Below are 20,603 nucleotides of genomic sequence, written 5' to 3'. Positions count from 1 at the left end.
AAATATTTTGGTAATAAATTATGTTTTTGGGGTATCTCACTTATTATACGGCAGGGATTGACACATTTTTTCACTCCACACTGAAAAATAAAATAATGCAAAGACCACGTTGTTATTTTCAACACATGCAGATATGCTAAGACGTTTGATACATTTCAGGAAAAAACTGTCATCTTTGTGAAAAAAGCTGATTATTACATTTTTGTTGTTGTTTTTATTTTTTAATTTCCCAAAAATTTCAAGTTATTTTCATAATATTATTATTTGATTCCCATAATATTTGGACTTTATTTTGATATAATTAAAAATGACAATTTTATTTTGTTTTGTTTGTTTCCCATAATATCAGTGCTAAATAACTTATTGTTTTCTTTAATATTTCAACAAAAATAGTACATTATTATATATATATATACATAATATTAAATAATATACAATATAATAATATAACAATATACAAAAATATAATACATAACATAATAATACTTATTCTAGTAAAATTGGGACTTTTTTTGTCACAATACAACTTTTTCTCATAATACTTTTATAATTATTTTTGTCATTTCTGCTGTTATTTTATTTTTCGGACTAACCTTCTTCTTGTAAATTTTCTTCTCCTAATTTAGACTTTATTTTTACTTTAACCTTGCAATAATATAACTTTATCTGCAAACTAATTTTCCAGAAATTTTCCACAAATTCCAGCTTTATTTGTTAATGTATTTTTTTTTATATTATGACTTATAAATTAATTTAGATTAATTTAAATTAATTTTATATTAATTTTCTATTTATTTTTCCTCATAATAATACTTATTCTAGTAAATTCTAGTAAGACTTTTTTGTCTTGTCACAATACAACTTTTTCTCATCATACTTTTATAATTATTTCGGTCATTTCTGTTGTTATTCTATTAACCTTCTTCTTGTAAATTTTCTTCTCATAATTTAGACTTTAATCTTGTAATATTTATAATAATTAATAATAAGTAATAATATAACTTTATCTGCAAACTATTTTCCAGAAATTTTCCACAAATTACAGCTTTATTTGTTAATGTATTTTTTTTAGAATATTATGACTTATAAATTAATTTATATTAATTTTATATTTATTTTTCCTCATAATATTACATTATTCTTGCAAAATGTTGATATTTTGTCTTCACAGTTTTACTTTTCGGGTAAAATTACTGCAGATTTTTCAATGTTTGCTGCTGGTGTTGTATTTTTTATTTTTAATTTTATTGTTAAATTATGTTTTTAGAATGTACTGCGGGCCGATAAAAAAAAAAACTGCGGCCAACATTTGGACACACCTGGATTAAGGTGTGTATGTGTGTGTGTGTGTGTGACGCATTGCGTTGCTTTGCTGTGGACACACTCTAAGTTTAGGAAAAATATATGAAGTACATAGGGATCATCTGTTTGGATTTTGGAGCACTTGAGCCCACACAGCTCTCACAGGAACAGCTGCAAAAGTTTGTAAACACTTGTTCCAGTGGGTAGACATTATTTACTAAGACCCAAATAAAATTAAGCTTGTTTTCTAACAGAGCGAGCAACTTTAGTGTCATAAAATTTGAATTGGGGCTCAGTGTTGGAATATTATGGTGATAAATATACACACCTGTTTAAATCTATACATTTATAAAGAGTAAACTGTACATGGAAAGAATATACAATTTACACAGCTGGTGTGTATATAATACAGTAAACTGTTCCACATTTCTTAGGTGTGATTTCCCTCTAGTGGTTCTATTGACTCCTGCCTGCAGTTCCATGTTGTGACCGCCAGGTGGCAATGGCGTAAATGCGGAACCAAAAGCCAACACAAGGAAGGAGAAAGACATCAGGAAGCTTCCTGCTTGCTAGTTGACTGTGAAGAGGCCGGAAATTGAGCTTCACAACGTTAGCGGTCGTTGATTTCAGTGTAGTCGCCACTTTTTCTTTTTGCCGAAATGTCGAAGAACGTAATGTCCGCTCGCTTCAGGCGAGTGGACGTGGATGAGTACGACGAGAACAAATTTGTAGACGAGGAAGACGGAGGAGAGAACCAGCTGGGTCCCGACGAGGCGGAGGTGGACTCCCTCATCAGACAATATCCTTTACATTATTAGCCTGCTTTGTGCTAACATGTAATTTCTATTCTATAAACGGTTATATCACTATATTGACTTTGGCTGGATAATATTTAACCTAATACTTTAGTCTGTGCTTTGGCGGCTATACTCGCCCCGTATTGGGGCGTTTACAATGAGGCCAGTCACTGCCCAGACTTGCCTGACAGTAACATTCCAGGGATTTCTGCTCCCAAATGAGAACGGGCTGATATATGGCTTAGCTAAAATGCTATTCAAGCTAACCTTTTCCGTAATTATACAGCACACTTTCTACGTCGATACCATTCATTTTCGACATGTGATTGGACGCAATGTTTACCTTTTAACGTTCTGACAATACTCCCGTACTGTGTTGTGCTTCGTTACGTGTTTCAACTAAACAAACATCGAGTTTAGAATTTATAGGCCTTATAAGGTAAGGAAGCGCAACACTTCCTTGTTGCAGTTAGCTATGTCCCGCCCACCTCCACCTTTCAGCCTATCAGATGTGACATCCGTTGCTTTTCAAGTGATTCTTTTTTTGTCTTTTGTGTCGGAAACAACTTGTTCATCTTTGTACTGTAAAGTGATTCTTTATATTATAAAGATAGAATATTGTTAAACATATAACAGAAATAAGTCTTTAATTTTGGTCAACTTGACAGTTGTGTACAATATACAGTGTAAACAGAATGTTTATTATTGTGAAACTCTGAATATAACTTTATCTGCAAACTAATTTTCCAGAAATTTTCCACAAATTCCAGCTTTATTTTGTTTTGTTTGTTTTCCCATAGTATCATTGCTAAATAACTTATTTTTTTCTTTAATATTTCAACAAAAATGACAGTTTTCCTCATCATAATAATACTTATTCTAGTAAAATTGGGACTTTTTTGTCACAATACAACTTTTTCTCATAATACTTTTATAATTATTTTTGTCATTTCTGCTGTTATTTTATTTTTCCGACTAACCTTCTTCTTGTAAATTTTCTTCTCATAATTTAGACTTTATTTTGACTTTAATCTTGTAGTAATATAACTTTATCTGCAAACTAATTTAGACTTTATTTTGACTTTAATCTTGTAGTAATATAACTTTATCTGCAAACTAATTTTCCAGAAATTTTCCACAAATTCCAGATTTATTTGTTAATGTATTTTTTGGGGGATTATTATGACTTATAAATTAATTTAGATTAATTTAAATTAATTTTATAATAATTTTCTATTTATTCTTCCTCATAATAATACTTATTCTAGTAAAATTGGGACTTTTTTGGTCACAATACAACTTTTTCTCATCATACTTTTATCATTATTTATAAAGCTAATAACTAAACAATAAGAGCTAATAACTAAACAAACATGGAGTTTAGAATTTATAGGGCCTTATAAGGTAAGGAAGCGCAACACTTCCTTGTTGCAGTAGCTATGTCCCGCCCACCTCCACTTTTCAGCCTATCAGATGTGACATCCGTTGCTTTTCAAGTGATTCTTTTTTGTCTTTTGTCTTTCTTTTGTCGGAAACAACTTGTTCATCTTTGTACTGTAAAGTGATTCTTTATATTATAAAGATAGGGTATTGTTAAACATATAATGCAAATAAGTCTTTAATTTTGGTTAACTTGACAGTTGTGTACAATATAAACGTAAAATGTAAACAATGTTTATTATTGTGAAACTCTGTACTGTATCGGACTAATAATAATTCATATTTTTGGAGGTTTAACCGTCTGATTTAATGTTATAATACTCCTTAACGCACCCTTTGTACAGGAGACAATATGGCGGCTCTTCACGCTGTGCTCAAGAACCCACCAATCAACACAAAGAATCAAAATGTGAAGGTGTGTGTTTTTTTTTTAATCTTCCACGTTGCTATCTTCCTACATTTGTCTGATTTGTTGGCCAGGACCGTGCAGAAGGCCTGGTGCTCAAGGTGCTCAGCGCTTTTAAGAGCAGCGACATCGAGAAAGGTGTGCAGTCGCTGGACAAGAACGGCGTGGACCTGCTGATGAAATATATCTACAAAGGCTTCGAGAGGCCGTCAGAAAACAGCAGCGCCGTTCTCCTGCAGTGGCATGAAAAGGTAAGTTGTCCATAGTAGAATAGCAACGCTATTCGCAGGACTCCGTGGGAATGATGGAAAACGCCAATAATGGATGCATAAGTATAGTCAGTACTTTATAAAACTAAAATTTAATGACAAAACAGCAAAAATAAAAAAAATCAGCAGTAATTTTACACTGGTAAAATAAGATTTAAAAAGTTGTACTACAATAGGGAAAAAGTCGTAATTAATTTTACAAGAATATTGTAGTATAATTTGGAAAAATAATGTCATTTTGAAATTCAAACAATACTTGAAAAATAAAATAAAGTTGTAAAGTTGATAATGTTACAATAATAGTGTGAAAATATGGGAATAAAGTCATAATTATGTGTATAATATTTAAAAGAAGAAAGTTGAAATTTGACTTTTTTTTAAGCCTTGAAAAATAAAATAAAGTTGTAATTTTTGGAAAATTGTGTTCAGAACCAAGTGATAATATTACGAGAATAGTATGAAAATATGGGAATAAAGTCATAATTATGAGTAGTATATTTAAAAGTTGAAATAGGACCTTTTTTTAAGCCTTGAAAAATAAAGTTGTAATTTTTGGAAAATTTGGTTCAGAACCAAGTGATAATATTACGAGAATAGTATGAAAATATGGGAATAAAGTCATAATTATGAGTAGTATATTTAAAAGTTGAAATAGGACCTTTTTTTAAGCCTTGAAAAATAAAGTTGTAATTTTTGGAAAATTTGGTTCAGAACCAAGTGATAATATTACGAGAATAGTATGAAAATATGGGAATAAAGTCATAATTATGAGTAGTATATTTAAAAGTTGAAATAGGACCTTTTTTTAAGCCTTGAAAAATAAAGTTGTAATTTTTGGAAAATTTGGTTCAGAACAAAGTGATGTTACGAGAATAGTATGAAAATATGGGAATAAAGTCATAATTAAGTTGTAATTTTTGGAAGATTTTGGTTCAGAACAAAGTGATAGTTGAAATAGGACTTCCTTTTTTTTAAAGCCTTGAAAAATAAAATAAAGTTGTAATTTTTGGAAAATTTGGTTCAGAACCAAGTCATAATATTATGAGAATATTGTGAAAATATGGGAATAAAGTCATAATTATGAGTAGTATATTTAAAAGAAGAAAGTTGAAATAGGACTTTTTTTAAGCCTTGAAAAATAAAATAAAGTTGTAATTTTTGGCAAATTTGGTTCAGAACAAAGTCATAATGTTATGAGAATATTGTGAAAATATGGGCATAAAATAAAGTTGTAAAGTTGATAATGTTACGAGAATAGTATGAAAATATGGGAATAAAGTCACAAATTATGAGTAGAATATTTAAAAGTTGAAATAGGACCTTTTTTTAAGCTTTGAAAAATAAAATAATGTAATTTTTGGCAAATTTGGTTCAGAACCAAGTGATAATATTACAACATTAGTATGAAAATATTGGAATAAGGTCATAATTACGAGTAGAATATTTAAAAGACGAAAGTTGAAATAGGACTTCCTTTTTTTTAAAGCCTTGAAAAATAAAATAAAGTTGTAATTTTTGGCAAATTTGGTTCAAAACAAAGTGATAATGTTATGACAATATTGTGAAAATATGGGAATAAAGTCATAATTACGAGTAGAATATATTAAAAGACGAAAGTTGAAATAGGATTTTTTTTAAGCCTTGAAAAATGAAATAAAGTTGTAAATTTTGGAAATTTTGGTTCAGAACCAAGTGATAATGTTACGAGAATAGTGTGAAAATATGGGAATAAAGTCATAATTACCAGTAGAATATTTAAAAGAAAGTTGAAATAGGATATTTTTTAAGCCTTGAAAAATAAAGTTGTAAAAAAAAAGTCCTATTTCAACTTTCTTCTTTTAAATATTCTACTCATAATTATGACTTTATTCCCATATTCTCACACTATTCTTGTAATATTATCACTTGGTTCTGAACCAAATTTTCCAAAAATTACAACTTTATTTTATTTTTCAAAGCTTAAAAAAGGTCCTATTTCAACTTTTAAATATTTTACTCATAATTATGACTTTATTCCCATATTTTCCCAATATTCTTGTAACATTATCACTTTGTTCTGAACCAAATTTTCCAAAAATTACAATTTTATTTTATTTTTCAAGTCTTAAAAAAAATCCTATTTCAACTTTCTTCTTTTAAATATACTACTCGTAATTATGACTTTATTCCCATATTTTCATACTATTCTCGTAACATTATCACTTGGTTCTGAACCAGATTTTCCAAAAATTACAACTTTATTTTATTTTTCAAGGCTTAAAAAAAAAGTCCTATTTCAACTTTCTTCTTTTAAATATTCTACTTGTAATTATGACTTTATTCCCATATTTACACACTATTCTCATAATATTATCACTTGGTTCTGAACCAAATTTTCCAAAAATTACAACTTTATTTTATTTTTCAAGGCTTTAAAAAAAAAAGGAAGTCCTATTTCAACTATCACTTTGTTCTGAACCAAAATCTTCCAAAAATTACAACTTAATTATGACTTTATTCCCATATTTTCATACTATTCTCGTAACATCACTTTGTTCTGAACCAAAATTTTCCAAAAATTACAACTTTATTTTATTTTTCAAGGCTTAAAAAAGTCCTATTTCAACTTTCTTCTTTTAAATATTATACTTTTTTTAAATAATTATTTAATATGACTTTTAATAATTATGACTTTATTCCCATTTTTTCACACTATTTTCATAATATTATCACTTTGTTCTAAACCAAATTTTCCAAAAATTCCAACTTTATTTTATTTTTCAAGACTTAAAAAAAAAAGAGTCCTATTTCAACTATGGTTTTTTGATGTGTTTTGCAGGCGCTGGCGGTCGGAGGAGTCGGCAGCATCGTACGAGTCCTGACGGCGAGGAAGACGGTTTAAGCAACAAAGTCGCGCAGGCACCGCCGACTCGGCACACGTCGGATAGACCCGCACAGCATAACGGATACACATACGGACTAAAAGGAAAACGCAAATGGGGATTGTTGTCACATCGAGTCGCTCCACTAAAATCGGTCTTATCTGGGGGTCACGTTAGGTTTAAAGAATTTGGCACATTTATTCTCTCTGGTTTTTGATCAAACCCCGCAAAACGACTCCTAAACTCAGTACCCGAAGCGCACGGCTCTTCGGTTTTCCCTTATATCATTTTGTTCTGCTTCCTGGTACTGTTTATAGTAGCTCTTTAACAATAACTAATAACTTTATTGTTCCTCTTTTCATTTTTTTAAATCAGAAATCAATACTTTAGTTGATGACCAAATCCCTTTACTTTATTCAACATTTTTCACCCCATTTTAGAGTAAGCATTCCTGTTTAAAAAAAAAAAAAAGAGGCCAATATTTGAATATCTTTATCTTTATGCCGATGCTATTTGTCAGTTAAAAAAAAAATCTATAGGTTAAAATATAGGTGATATTTACTCCAATATGTCTTGTGTGTTCTGTATTTAAGTCCAAACATACAGTATGCATATTCAACGGTCTACCCGATGAGGTAGATAATCATCTGTTGCCAAATAAAAACAATTTCATGTCATTTTACACGCCCCTTGTGTGTGTTAGACATATTCCATATCAATAGGAAAAATCAATGTACAAACGTTCCCTATTTTCCCCATGTGAAGTTCCCTCATTGTTCCACCAAAGCTTCACTTATACGGTTGATTTTTTAGTCCCGGGTTAATTCGTAGAGGTTCACGTAGTCGTCAGTGGTTTGACGCATCCCGACATTAAACACGTTTTCACGTTTTAATGCAGTAACTGATACACAGTTACATGATAACGCAAATGATGGATTTCAAAAAGCAGGGCAAGGAGTCAAGGCAACAATAACCAAACTCATGTACAAAACTGCCTTATGGAATATTCATTTTTTTATGTTTGTGCTTTCTTTTCTTTTTTTTTTTTTGACAAAATAAATGGTGTGAATTCTGGTTAAAATTGTTGCGTTTTTATTTTTTTTTAATTTATTGATAATTAATAATTTCGGGCGGCACGGTGGTCTAGTGGTTAGCACGCAGACCTCACAGCTAGGTAGACCAGGGTTCAATTCCACCCTCTGTGTGGAGTTTGCATGTTCTCCCCGTGCATGCGTGGGTTTTCTCCGGGTACTCCGGTTTCCTCCCACATTCCAAAAACATGCTAGGTTAATTAGCGACTCCAAAATTGGGTGCTGAAGCCTATCCCAGCTGTCTTCGGGTGAGAGAGGCGGGGTACACCCTGGACTGGTGGCCAGCCAATCACAGGGCACATATAGACAAACAACCATTCACACTCACATTCATACCTATGGACAATTTGGAGTCGCTAATTAACCTAGCATGTTTTTGGAATGTGGGAAGAAACCGGAGTACCCGGAGAAAACCCACACAGAGGGTTGGAATTGAACAGGGGTCTCCTAGCTGTAAGGCCTGTGCGCCAACCACTCGACCGCCGTGCAGCCCGCCTTATATTTTTATTTTAGTTCATTTTTATGCCTGAAAATGCTTACTTAAGACAAAAAATACATGAAATGTGCTTAAAATTGATGTTTTTGAGTAATAATAGGCTGTTTTAAACATGAAAAGCCAAGATGGCCGAGGGTGGAATTGAATCCTGCATGGTCTCCTAGCTGTGAGGTCTGCGCGCTAACCACTCCTCCACCGTGCCGCCCTCCTGGGAAATGTTCTATACATAAAATGAAACATAAAACATTATGATGCAGATGCAGTCTTTTGGAACAGTGTCCAAGTGTCAAATGGGTGCGCCTGCTGGTCAATTTCACTGGACCCCGGTCTGAAAAACGTCATTTTCTTCCATTTTTTTAGCTGAATAACTGTCAATGTGCTCTCAATGTGTTCTTTATCGCGATTAACCAGCTCAGACAACCACAATAAGTGAATTTCTGCTATTAATAAATGGAATATTTTCATAGTAGTAGCATAGAACACCTGTTTACAATCTTTTAAATAAAGTTTTGACGTTAATAGAGCCCTCTTGACATAAAACAACACACATATTGTCATCTTTACATTTATGTTACTCAATATAATCAACGAAAATAAGCCATATTAGACAAAAAAAAGACAAAATAGACTCACACGGTAGCAGTTCATTGTTGTTTTCTTCCGGACAGCGTACTTCCGCAATTTGAGACGTAAATAAACCCGCGGTTTGTGTGTGTCACAGTAAATGTATTCCCTGTCGGACTTTAATGGCGGGCGGACAGATGTGAAGAATCTGACCCTCACTAAACACTGACCCCTAGTGGCCAATGTATAAATTGTTTTTTCTGCATTGTGTATTTTAGTTAATTTCGCCATTTTAATACTTGAAAATGCTTAATTTAAGCCAAAAACAAGTACAATTTACTGTAAAACGCATATTTTGGACTAAGAAAAGGCCGTATTTAACCATGACACAGTGATTATTCATCAATATATATATATATTTAAAGATAATAAGAATAAGTATGCAATTTAAGACGTAAATAAACCCCAAGTTTGTGTGTAAAGGACTTGAATCTGACCCTCACTAAACACTGACCCCTAGTGGCCAATGTATAAAATGTTTTTTCTGCATCGTGTATTTTAGTTAATTTCGCCATTTTTATGCTTGAAAATGCTTAATTTAGGCCAAGAACAAGTACAATTTACTTTAAAACGCATATTTTGGACTAATAATAGGCCGTAGTTAACCACGACATTGATTATTCATCAATATATATTTTTTAAAGATAATAAGTATGCAATTTAAGATGTAAATAAACCCCAAGTTTGTGTGTAAATGACTTGAATCTGACCCTCACTAAACACTGACTCCTAGTGGCCAATGTATAAATTGTTTTTTCTATTGTGTATTTTAGTTAATTTCGCCATTTTTATGCTTGAAAATGCTTAATTTAGGCCAAAAACAAGTACAATTTACTTTAAAACGCATATTTTGGACTAATAATAGGCCGTAGTTAACCACGACATTGATTATTCATCAATATATATTTTTTAAAGATAATAAGTATGCAATTTAAGATGTAAATGAACTCCAAGTTTGTGTGTAAAGGACTTGAATCTGACCCTCACTAAACACTGACCCCTAGTGGTCAATGTATAAAATGTTTTTTCTGCATTGTGTATTTTAGTTAATTTCGCCATTTTTATACTTAAAAATGCTTAATTTAGGCTAAGAACAAGTACAATTTACTTAAAAACGCCCATTTTGGATCAATAATAGGCCGTAGTTAACCACAACAGTGATTATTGTGATGCACACTTTATAATAATATCTGTTTAGGTCTGAATATGCTAAGTATGCAAAAATGACCATAAAGAATAAGAGCTGTGTCAAGCATGGCTGAATTTTAATGCTTCAATACTTCTTTACAAATATAAGCCTCAATCTCGCATAGAAACTCAACTTTCACTCCAGGTTTGTGACCTTGAAAAAGTCATTACAAGGTTTTCCCAAATTACCATTAAAAAAAAAAAAATCCAACAAGACTGTTAGAAGCTAAGAAGCATTTATGTAAAAACTCAAGTAAAATAAATGCAGTCGAAAGAAGGTCATTTCGTTATTGGTGAAGAAGGTGATGTGCTCTATCATTCCAGTTTAGGTGGTAACGCCTCTTTGGTTCTGTGTTCCATTGTTGAAATACTTCAAGGTTTTACTCCAGAGTGTAACAAGCACAAAAAACAGGTACTATCAATGGTTAAACAAAGCAGTTCCATACATGTAAAAATACAAGCTTGGATGGATTTCTACAGTAATACTCGACCTAGAAAATAATACGTGAAGAGGTATTACCTTACAAATTTGTCAGAACCTCTCAAGATGTGTCAAAAGTGCAAATGAAGAGAAAAAAATGATTTATCGTGTGTAGCGTCGGGTGTCCAAACATGGATGCAAGGGCTACTTTATTTTGTATGCTAACAGATACAGATAGGCTAACAATTTAAAAATATTTCAAGAAAAAAATACATCTCAGTTTTGTAATACAGATGAAATTGTGTATTATTGGTACAAATTTTTTCCCCACTTTTAATTTAATTTAATTTAATTTAATTTAATTTAATTTAATTTAATTTAATTTAATTTAATTTAATTTAATTTAATTTAATTTAATTTAATTTAATTTAATTTAATTTAATTTTATTTTATTTTATTTTATTTTATTTTATTTCATTTTATTTTATTTTTATTTATTATTATTTCCAAATATTTCAATTTTTTTCTTCTCTTTTTATATTATGATTTTATTCACATAGTATTATAATTTTTTTTACTACAACCTCATTCCCCCCAATTTTTTTCATTATTTCATTATTCATTAATTTAATATTTTCACTACATTGTTTTTTACAGGCTGCACGGGGGAAAAGTGGTTAGCGCGCAGGCCTCACAGCTAGGAGACCCGAGTTCAATCCCACCCTCGGCCATCTCTGCGTGGAGTTTGCATGTTCTCCCTGTGCATGCGTGGGTTTTCTCCGGGTACTCCGGTTTCCTCCCACATTCCAAAAACATGCTAGGTTAATTAGCGATTGTGCCCTGTGATTGGCTGGCCACCAGTCCAGAGTGTACCGAAGACAGCTGGGATAGGCTCCAGCACCCTCCGCGACCCTCGTGAGGACAAGCGGTAGAAAATGAATGAATGAATGAGTTCTCCTATTTTGTGTGGAAGTGGTAACTTTTTGGCCTCTTATTTTGTCTTTCCCCACCCTCTGCCATCTCTATGTGGAGTTTGCATGTTCTCCCCGTGCATGCGTGGGTTTTCTCCGGGTACGCCGGTTTCCTCCCACATTCCAAAAACATGCTAGGTTAATTAGCGACTCCAAATTGTCCATAGGTATGAATGTGAGTGTGAATGGTTGTTTGTCTATATGTGCCCTGTGATTGACTGGCCACCAGTCCAGGGTGTACCCCGCCTCTCGCCTGAAGACAGCTGGGATAGGCTCCAGCACCCCCTGCGACCCTCGTGAGGATAAGCGGTAGAAAATGAATGAATCAATCAATGAGTTCTCCTCCTATTTTGTGTGGAAGTGGTAACTTTTTGGCTTCTTATTTTGTCTTTCCCCACACTCTGACATCTCTGTGTGGAGTTTGCATGTTCTCCCCGTGCATGCCTGGGTTTTCTCCCACATTCCAAAAACATGCTAGGTTAATTGGCGACTCCAAATTGTCCATAGGTATGAATGTGAGTGTGAATGGTTGTTTGTCTATATGTGCCCTGTGATTGGCTGGCAACCAGTCCAAAAATGAATGAATGAATGTTTTTTTTTTTTACAATGTGCTGTAGGCCGATAAAAAAAAACACCCCTAACTAAATAAATAGTGAGAAACTACAAACGTATATTGCTGATTAAAAGACGTTTGCATGTGGCTGCTGAGGTCCGAACCGCCAGACGGGTGAAATGATGAAATGTAAAGCTGAACGTGCTGAAATCACAGTGAAACTTGGGGCATAAAATTAGCATTCAGAAACAGTTAGTGCTTGTAAAAATCAACAGTCCCCTTCTTTAAAAAAAATGTTTATAATAAAAGATGGTTAAATCGCATCCTTACAGGTGCTAGGTTTCTCCATAAGCTTATTGAATTGGAAAAGTACCCCTATAGTAAACTAATAAGAGTTGTGCTTCTTAACAGTATAGGGAGCACACACACACACACACACACACACACACACACACACACACACACACACTAAAACAGTTTCACATTACAGAGGAGGTGTTGAAACTGCTTCTCTAAACATTTAACAGAAGAAAACAAAATCAAATTTGGCACAAACATGAAATGGAGGGGGATAAAAAGGGAATAAAGCTGGCAACCCGCCACTTGAATTGAGCAGCATCTTTGCTGCCGTGTTTTCATGGAGCAAATACCAACAAGGAATTAAGTAGATAGTAGAGCAGCGGTTCGATTAGACTTTTCCCCCCCTCCTGTCACCCAACTCCAGTGGGGTGCATTTCCACAGTCGGGGGAGAGGATGACACTGAAATGACTCAGAAATGTGACGCCATTATTGTTATTATACATCTCGATCTCACGTGATATATTGTTTGTGTTGCTAGGTGCTCACTAAAAAGTCGCGTCTATTTATAATTGATTTACAATGCAGTCTGAATCAATTAATCGGGGATCGATTGCCTATGTCTGCTAAAGCCGAAAGGGGGAGCTCTTAGCCGCGGCGCTCCATTTTGAATGAGGATGCCAGAGGGAGACATCGTATCCGGCCGTCCTTATTCACATATTTCCCCATTTTCAGGTATGTCACGGGTATTAAATGTACTCATTGCTGTGCTGCAACATTTTTAAGCATATTTGGCGCATTGCGGAAACTTTTTGAGACATAATTTGGTACCTCTTTGTAGATGCTACATGGTACTGTAAGCTAGCTAGCTAACCGACGTCTGTTAGGAGGGTAATATGTTTAATATTTTTATTTGTTTAGGTAGACATGTACAATATATGTTCTTTCTTTGGATGTTTAAAATAACATGCAAATATTTTATGTTTGAGTTGTCTGAAAAAAGTAGAAAGGGACACTGTTTGTTGTCTTGTTGATTTGCTGTGTAGGTCTACTTGTGGGAAACAAAATGGCTACCGTGTGCTTAACATACATGTTTTTTTGTATGTGTGAAATAAATAAAATAATAATCATATCCGGCCATCCTTATTCACATATTTCCCTCTTTTCAGGTATGTCACGGGTATTAAATGTACTCATTGCTGTGCTGCAACATTTTTAAGCATGTTTGACGCATTGAGGAAACTTTTTGAGACATAATTTGGTACCTCGTTGTAGATGCTACATGGTACTGTAAGCTAGGTAACCGATGTCTTTTAGGAGGGTAATGGCACGGTTTATGTTTAATATGTGTATTTGTTTAGGTAGACATGTACAGTATATGTTATTTATTTGGATGTTTAAAATAACATGCAAATATTTTGGGTTTGAGTTGTCTGAAAAAGTAGAAGGGGACACTGTTGTGTTGTTGATTTGCTTGTGGTAAACAAAATGGCTGCCGTGTGCTTGACATACATGTTTTTTTTTGTGTGTGAAATAAATAAAATAAAAGCATTCTGGATGAGGATGCCAGAGGGAGACATCATATCCGGCCATCCTTATTCACATATTTCCCCCTTTTTCAGGGTTATAACTAAAGATCGACCGATACATCGGCCGGGCGATATATATTGGGTCGATATTTGCGTTTTTTCCCTTCTATCGGAATCGGCCGATACGCGCGTAGGAGCAGTCATCACATCGATGCTAGATAAATTTAAACTACGACAGAAATGTTTTGCACATGGTTGAATATTTATTCCTTTTAGCCGTTTAAATGTGTTTAAGAAAGCTGAATCCTTCTGTGTTCAGTGTTTACATTTCAATAAATATTTGTTTAAACATGAGACCGGTAATATTTGTTATCATGGTCATTTTTTCATGTAAATTGAGGGATCAAAAGCAATATCGACCCAAGCAAAATCGGCCATCGGCTAAGGGTGATAATTAATGGGTGAAAATCGGCATCGGCCCCCCAAAAAAACATATCGGTCGATCCCTAGTTATAACATGTACATGGAATCAAATACCAAATTCTTCCTGACATTTCATCCAAATGACTGATTTAGTTATTTTAACAGAAAGTTCATATTTAAAGGGGAACTGCACTTTTAAAATTTTGCCCACCATTCACAATCCTTATGTGATACATGAAAACATATTTTATTTCTATTTATTTACTTTTCTGTGCATTATAACACAAGAAAAAAGTTAATATGAGCTAGCTAACAATGCACATCATTGGGGACACACCTATTTTGGTCACAAACTAAACACACTAAACTACAAATGAAACTCCATGGCCAACCTCATCAAAGTAAAGTCTGTTTGTTCCCATGACGACTAAAAACTACTAATGTGACTGCGGAGCAAACTGTACCAAAGTGCAAACCAAGTACCTTTTTTCAATTCAGATTCTCCAGACCATAGTGCCAAAGCAAAACAGTGAAGGTAGCCTTAGATACAAATCAGATCATGTACTGTCTATGTAAGAATACAGCTGGTTTATTCTGTGCATTGCACCTTTAAGGATCTGCCGGTAGAAACCAAACGAGAGTGACCACGTCTCGACTGTGGAGATGCAGCCCGCCTGAGATCGGGACTACTTATCGATCAGTTTGGCCAAATTTTGTCTCAGGTCATTCAGGTCGCAAATTTTAACATCGAGAGCTTCCAGGATGTGTTGGACCTCGACTTCCGCTTTCTCTCGCTCGTCCTTGCTGGAGGCCAGTGTCTTTTCAGCGCTGTGAACTTGACCCTCCAGCTCTGTGTTTCGCCTCTCAAGGTCCTGCAGACAAATAGGCGAACATTATTGCAGTCATACATGGAATGAGTAGTTGAAGTACTCATTTTAATCACTTTGTTTGAGTTTTGACCTAAAAATCAGTCAATTCTATATCCTATATTGTCTCGCTGCTGAGTTAGGTAAAGGTTGCTAAAATTTCCGAGGCTATTTGCTGCTCATTCTGTGTTGAAAATAGAAATTCAAATGAGTCATCGCGGGGGCCTTATGAGGGGAACTTTGCTGAATGAATCGATGAATAATTGATGAAATAAACACAAAGACAGCAAAGGTTAAACGCGACTATACATGAATCATAACTGACACCAAGACGAAAAATTGTCAGTATTGCCCTCATTGACATGCAAAGTTGTTCAATTTGTTTTGTCCTTGAACTGTCCTATTATGTGCTCTTTTCTTAGTAACTGTATCAGAGTACAGACTAAACTACTACTACTAAACTACTAGTCAAATCCTTTGATAATTGATATGCTTGCATGTGACAATGACCACTTATGCCAGCAGAGGCCACTACTACTCACCAAATGCAAAACATGACAAAACTAAAGTCTGTAGTTTTCTAAATAAAATTATTATTATTGTCTAAAAATGTGGGGTAATAAATATAAAAGCAATCTTCACTCGCTAAATATACTGCAAAAAAGGTCAGTAAGGATAATTCATAATGCCGCCTACAGAGAACATACTAACTCCTTATTTCTAAAATCACAAATACTTCAACTTGCTGATATAGTTCATCTTCAAACAGCTAAAATAATGCACAAGGCTAAAAATAACCATAACAATATCTTACTTATTGTGTGGAAATATGGGCTAATAACTATAAAAGCAATCTTCACTCGCTAAATGTACTGCAAAAAAGGTCAGTAAGGATAATTCATAATGCCGCCTACAGAGAACATACTAACTCCTTATTTCTAAAATCACAAATACTTCGACTTGCTGATATAGTTCATCTTCAAACAGCTAAAATAACGCATAAGGCTAAAAATAAGCAATTAGCTAAAAATGTCATCCAATACTTCTCTACAAGAGAGGAGAAATATGATCTCAGGGAAGAAGTACATTTGAAACACTTCTATGCTAGGACTACGTTATGCTAGCCATAGCATTTCAGTATGTGGAATCAAACTATGGAATGGATTGAGTAAGGAAATCAAACAATGCACAACGATGAGCCAATTCAAGAAACAATACAAGCAGTTGATGTTTGCTAAATACAAGGATGAAGAGTCTTGAACCAGTCATGATGTGCTATATATATCACTATATTGACACTTACTATGGTACACATTATGGCATTGGATGCTCATATCACCTCCTACTTCGGTACAAGGTACATTATTTAAAGAAAAAAAAAAACAAAAAACCTTAAACTGTATTATGGAAAGCAGGAAGTGAACAAATGTAACAGTTACTGATTGTAAAAGTACCAGATGAAGGGGTAGGATTTAATAAGCTTTGCTTCTTCCTACTCCTTTTGGACATGTGGAACTGGGAACTGATTATGTGATGCATTCAATGGTAATCTGATGCATGTTCAAATGAAATAAAACCATTACCATATTCTATTGATCTTGGGCTACAGATGAGAAATATGATTTACATTGAAGCCATTTGCTAAACACATTAAAGCAGGGGTGCACATGTGCCCTGTGACACAGCTGGGATAGGCTCCAGCACCCCCGCAACCCTCGTGAGGATAAGCAGTAAAAAATGAATGAATGAATGAGCCACAAAATAAAGGCAAAAATCACTAAATCATTAAATAATACTGAAAAATCAGAATTAGTATCCCTATATATATATATATATATATATATATATATATATATATATATATATATATATATATATATATATATATATATATATATATATATATATATATATATATATATCTGTATATATATATATCTGTATACGGCCCTGAATCAATACCAGAATTTGAAACGATTGCCCACCCCGGGTGTGGAGGTGCACTGGCTGCCCCAGCAATATTCCAGACCATGTAAGATCTAGTATGGCCATGGCGATAACACAATTATTTTTTATTGCAAGATAGCACCAAGATGTTGATAATGAGGCTGTTATTTTGCAGTACAATTACTACCCAGTGGCACTTTAACAAGCCCCCTTTTCCTGCAAGATTGCTTTCTCTAAGATGCCTCTTGAGGAGGTGGAGTAATAGTCACAACCATTAAAGACAAGTTTGAACCCGCTTGAAACTTTTAGTGCAGAAAAAAAGAAAACCTTTCCGTCCAAATCATTTACAAATGCACCCACGTTCGATGCTATTTCTCAAGTTCCACAACGAAAAGTAGACTTTGAAAGCAAAAAAGCAAGATGGTGGGTACACAAGAGAAAAACAACGTACCTGGAGTCTCTCAATAGCTTCTTCCCTCTCCCTCTCCAGTTGTCCCACATCAGTTTTCTTGCTTTGTAGACTGTGTATCTCCTGAAAACAGATCACCTTGTCACACAGGAAAACCCTGTCACTGTTGTTTTTAACCTCACTGTCCTTTTACACCAGGTTGCTGTGCTTGGAATCAAAAAGGAATAAAACAAGCAGAGTCATCAGAACACTTTGGAACCTACCTGAAGTCCCGACAGACCCTTATCAAGGTGACCTTGCATAAATTAAAAAGTAAAGTGAGCCTTGTTTAGATACGTGAACCACATTGCAATGTTAATTCTTATCTTATTATTCTTGTCATTCTTATTTTGTGGGTGTCTAGTACCCCTATAGTCATAATATAGTAGACATGATAAGCTCACATGTTAGCATGGGTAAAGTTTTTTGTTGTTGACAACGTAATGTGGGTTCAAAAAAGTAAAGTGGGCCTTGTTTAGATACGTGAACCACATTGCAATGTTAATTCTTATCTTATTATTCTTGTCATTCTTATTTTGTGGGTTTATAGTACCCCTATAGTCATAATATCTTAGACATGATAAGCAATAGTAAGACATAATAACTCACATGTTAGCATAGGTAAAAATGTTTTGTTGTAGACAACGTAATGTGGGTTCAAAAAAGTAAAGTGGGCCTTGTTTAGATACGTGAACCACATTGCAATGTTAATTCTTTCTTAATATTCTTGTCATTCTTATTTTGTGGGTGTCTAGTACCCCTATAGTCATAATATAGGAGACATGATAAGCAATAGTAAGACATAATAACTCACATGTTAGCATGGGTAAAGTTTTTTGTTGTTGACAACGTAATGTGGGTTCAAAAAAGTAAAGTGGGCCTTGTTTAGATACGTGAACCACATTGCAATGTTAATTCTTATCTTAATATTCTTCTCATTCTTATTTTGTGGGTGTCTAGTACCCCTATAGTCATAATATCTTAGACATGATAAGCAATAGTAAGACATAATAACTCACATGTTAGCATGGGTTAAGTTTTTTTGTTGTAGTCAACGTCATGTGGGTTCATCACACAGCATTAAAAACATCGACGTTAGCCCATCATTCAGTTGTGAAATAACCGACACTGCTGCACGACTATCTTTGGTTACACCACATTGCGCAACTCTTACACATAGGCTACGGGGACCTCTGCGGAAACACGAGAGACAGCTCCCGCTTTAGGCACGGCAAGCTAGCGAGCTAACTAGATAGCCTCTAATTTAATTATTCTAAACTTAAGAATGGGAAGAATTTCAAACAGAGTGGGGAAGGACGACGAAGTGAAAAGGCAAAAAATGCACCACTTCCACATGGAATTGGAGGATCATTTTTTTTCACTATGTCATGTCTATGACTGATTTTTTGTGGTGAGTACTTTGACAGTTTACAATTTAGAGTACATTCAATAGGTATGTGAGGCATATAGAGCGTTCAAAAGGCAATTCCACAATAGATAGCGGCGGTGCTGGAGCCTATCCCAGCTATCTTCAGACAAGAGGACAACCATTCACCATTCAAACAACCATTCACACTCACATTCATACACCAATTGGACAATTGCAGTCACCAATTCACCTAACATGCATGTTTTTGGAATGTGGAAAGCGGAGAATCGAACCCAGGCCACTCGATCACCGTGTGGCTTTCCATGCAAGTATATATTGTCTTATTTACATCTTAAATCGGAAAATTTTCTGCGAATATTAGGTAATACGCATGTAAAGGTGACCATAGGGGTGTTATTTCATGTTTAGAAGGCTCTAAGAGTAAACTTTTCTATTCTCAATCAAACCAATCAACCAACCAATCAAATCAAACCTGCAATGTTTGGTGAGACACACAAGCACCAGAGTTGACCACCTGAAAAACAGGATTTTAATGGAGGCACAAGAAAGTCGAGCACGGGCTACTTTTGCATTCCTAACAAACCCCCCGACATCACTTCCTGAGAATCGAACCCAGGTCTTCTCAATCTCCTGACTGGCCACCACTCGACCACCGTGTGGCTTTCCATGCGAGTTTATATACATCTTAAATTGCACATTTTTCTGCTGATTATATGACTACTATATTGGGTAATACGCATGTAAAAGTGACAATGGCAGCGTTCATACCTATGGACAATTTGGAGTCGCCAATTAACCTAGCATGTTTTTGGAATGTGGGAGGAAACCGGAGTACCCGGAGAAAACCCACGCATGCACGGGGAGAACATGCAAACTCCACACAGACATGGCCGAGGGTGGGATTGAACTCGGGTCTCCTAGCTGTGAGTTAGACATGTCATAGTGAAAAAAGTTCTCCTCCCATTCCGTGTGGAAGTGGTATTTTCTTCCCCACTCGGATTCTAACCTATTCTTTAGTTTAGAAAAAAACATATTGCAGGCAAGCATAAGTGCATACTTACTAAGATAAGGTCAGGACTGTTGAAGATAAACAATGAAATTATATTTTAGGGCATCGACAAGGACTTGGTCTGTTGGTTATGAAATCACCTAGTTTGCTCCAACTAGGTGTGCTAACACATACAGTGTGGTACCCTAATATACGTATGTTGCATTAGTTTTGTGTGGTAATACATGAAAACACCAGCTTCTGTCTTATATTCTTATACATCTTATGCATCTTA

The 20,603-nt window shown here is 34.4% G+C and overlaps 2 protein-coding genes across 3 annotated transcripts in view; one reads left to right on the top strand and one right to left on the bottom strand.

The window, feature by feature from the left end:
* The first annotated feature begins 1,834 nt into the window (after window positions 1–1,834).
* On the top strand, window positions 1,835–8,156 carry LOC131130189 (actin-related protein 2/3 complex subunit 5-like). The gene is made up of 4 exons (XM_058074447.1): window positions 1,835–2,102; window positions 3,883–3,954; window positions 4,020–4,196; window positions 7,033–8,156. Exons 1-4 carry the CDS (start codon window positions 1,962–1,964, stop codon window positions 7,093–7,095), a joined length of 453 nt encoding a protein of 150 aa, XP_057930430.1. The 5' UTR covers window positions 1,835–1,961; the 3' UTR covers window positions 7,096–8,156.
* Window positions 8,157–10,515: 2,359 nt separating this feature from the next.
* LOC131130187 (homer protein homolog 3-like) overlaps window positions 10,516–20,603 on the bottom strand; it is a 63,443-nt gene continuing 53,355 nt past the window's right edge. For both annotated transcript variants that reach the window (XM_058074444.1, XM_058074445.1), the window contains 2 exons: window positions 17,934–18,014; window positions 10,516–15,541 (listed from right to left, as the gene is read on the bottom strand). In XM_058074444.1, coding sequence (XP_057930427.1) covers window positions 15,356–15,541; window positions 17,934–18,014 — 267 coding nt within the window. In that variant the 3' untranslated portion in view covers window positions 10,516–15,355. The remainder of the gene's footprint in view (window positions 15,542–17,933; window positions 18,015–20,603) is intronic.

Source organism: Doryrhamphus excisus, chromosome 5 (genome assembly GCF_030265055.1).
Source record: "Doryrhamphus excisus isolate RoL2022-K1 chromosome 5, RoL_Dexc_1.0, whole genome shotgun sequence".
In the NCBI taxonomy this organism is placed as follows: Eukaryota; Metazoa; Chordata; class Actinopteri; order Syngnathiformes; family Syngnathidae; genus Doryrhamphus; species Doryrhamphus excisus.
The sequence above is the reverse complement of the archived record's forward strand: the minus strand, read 5'-3'. Positions and strand labels throughout refer to the sequence as shown.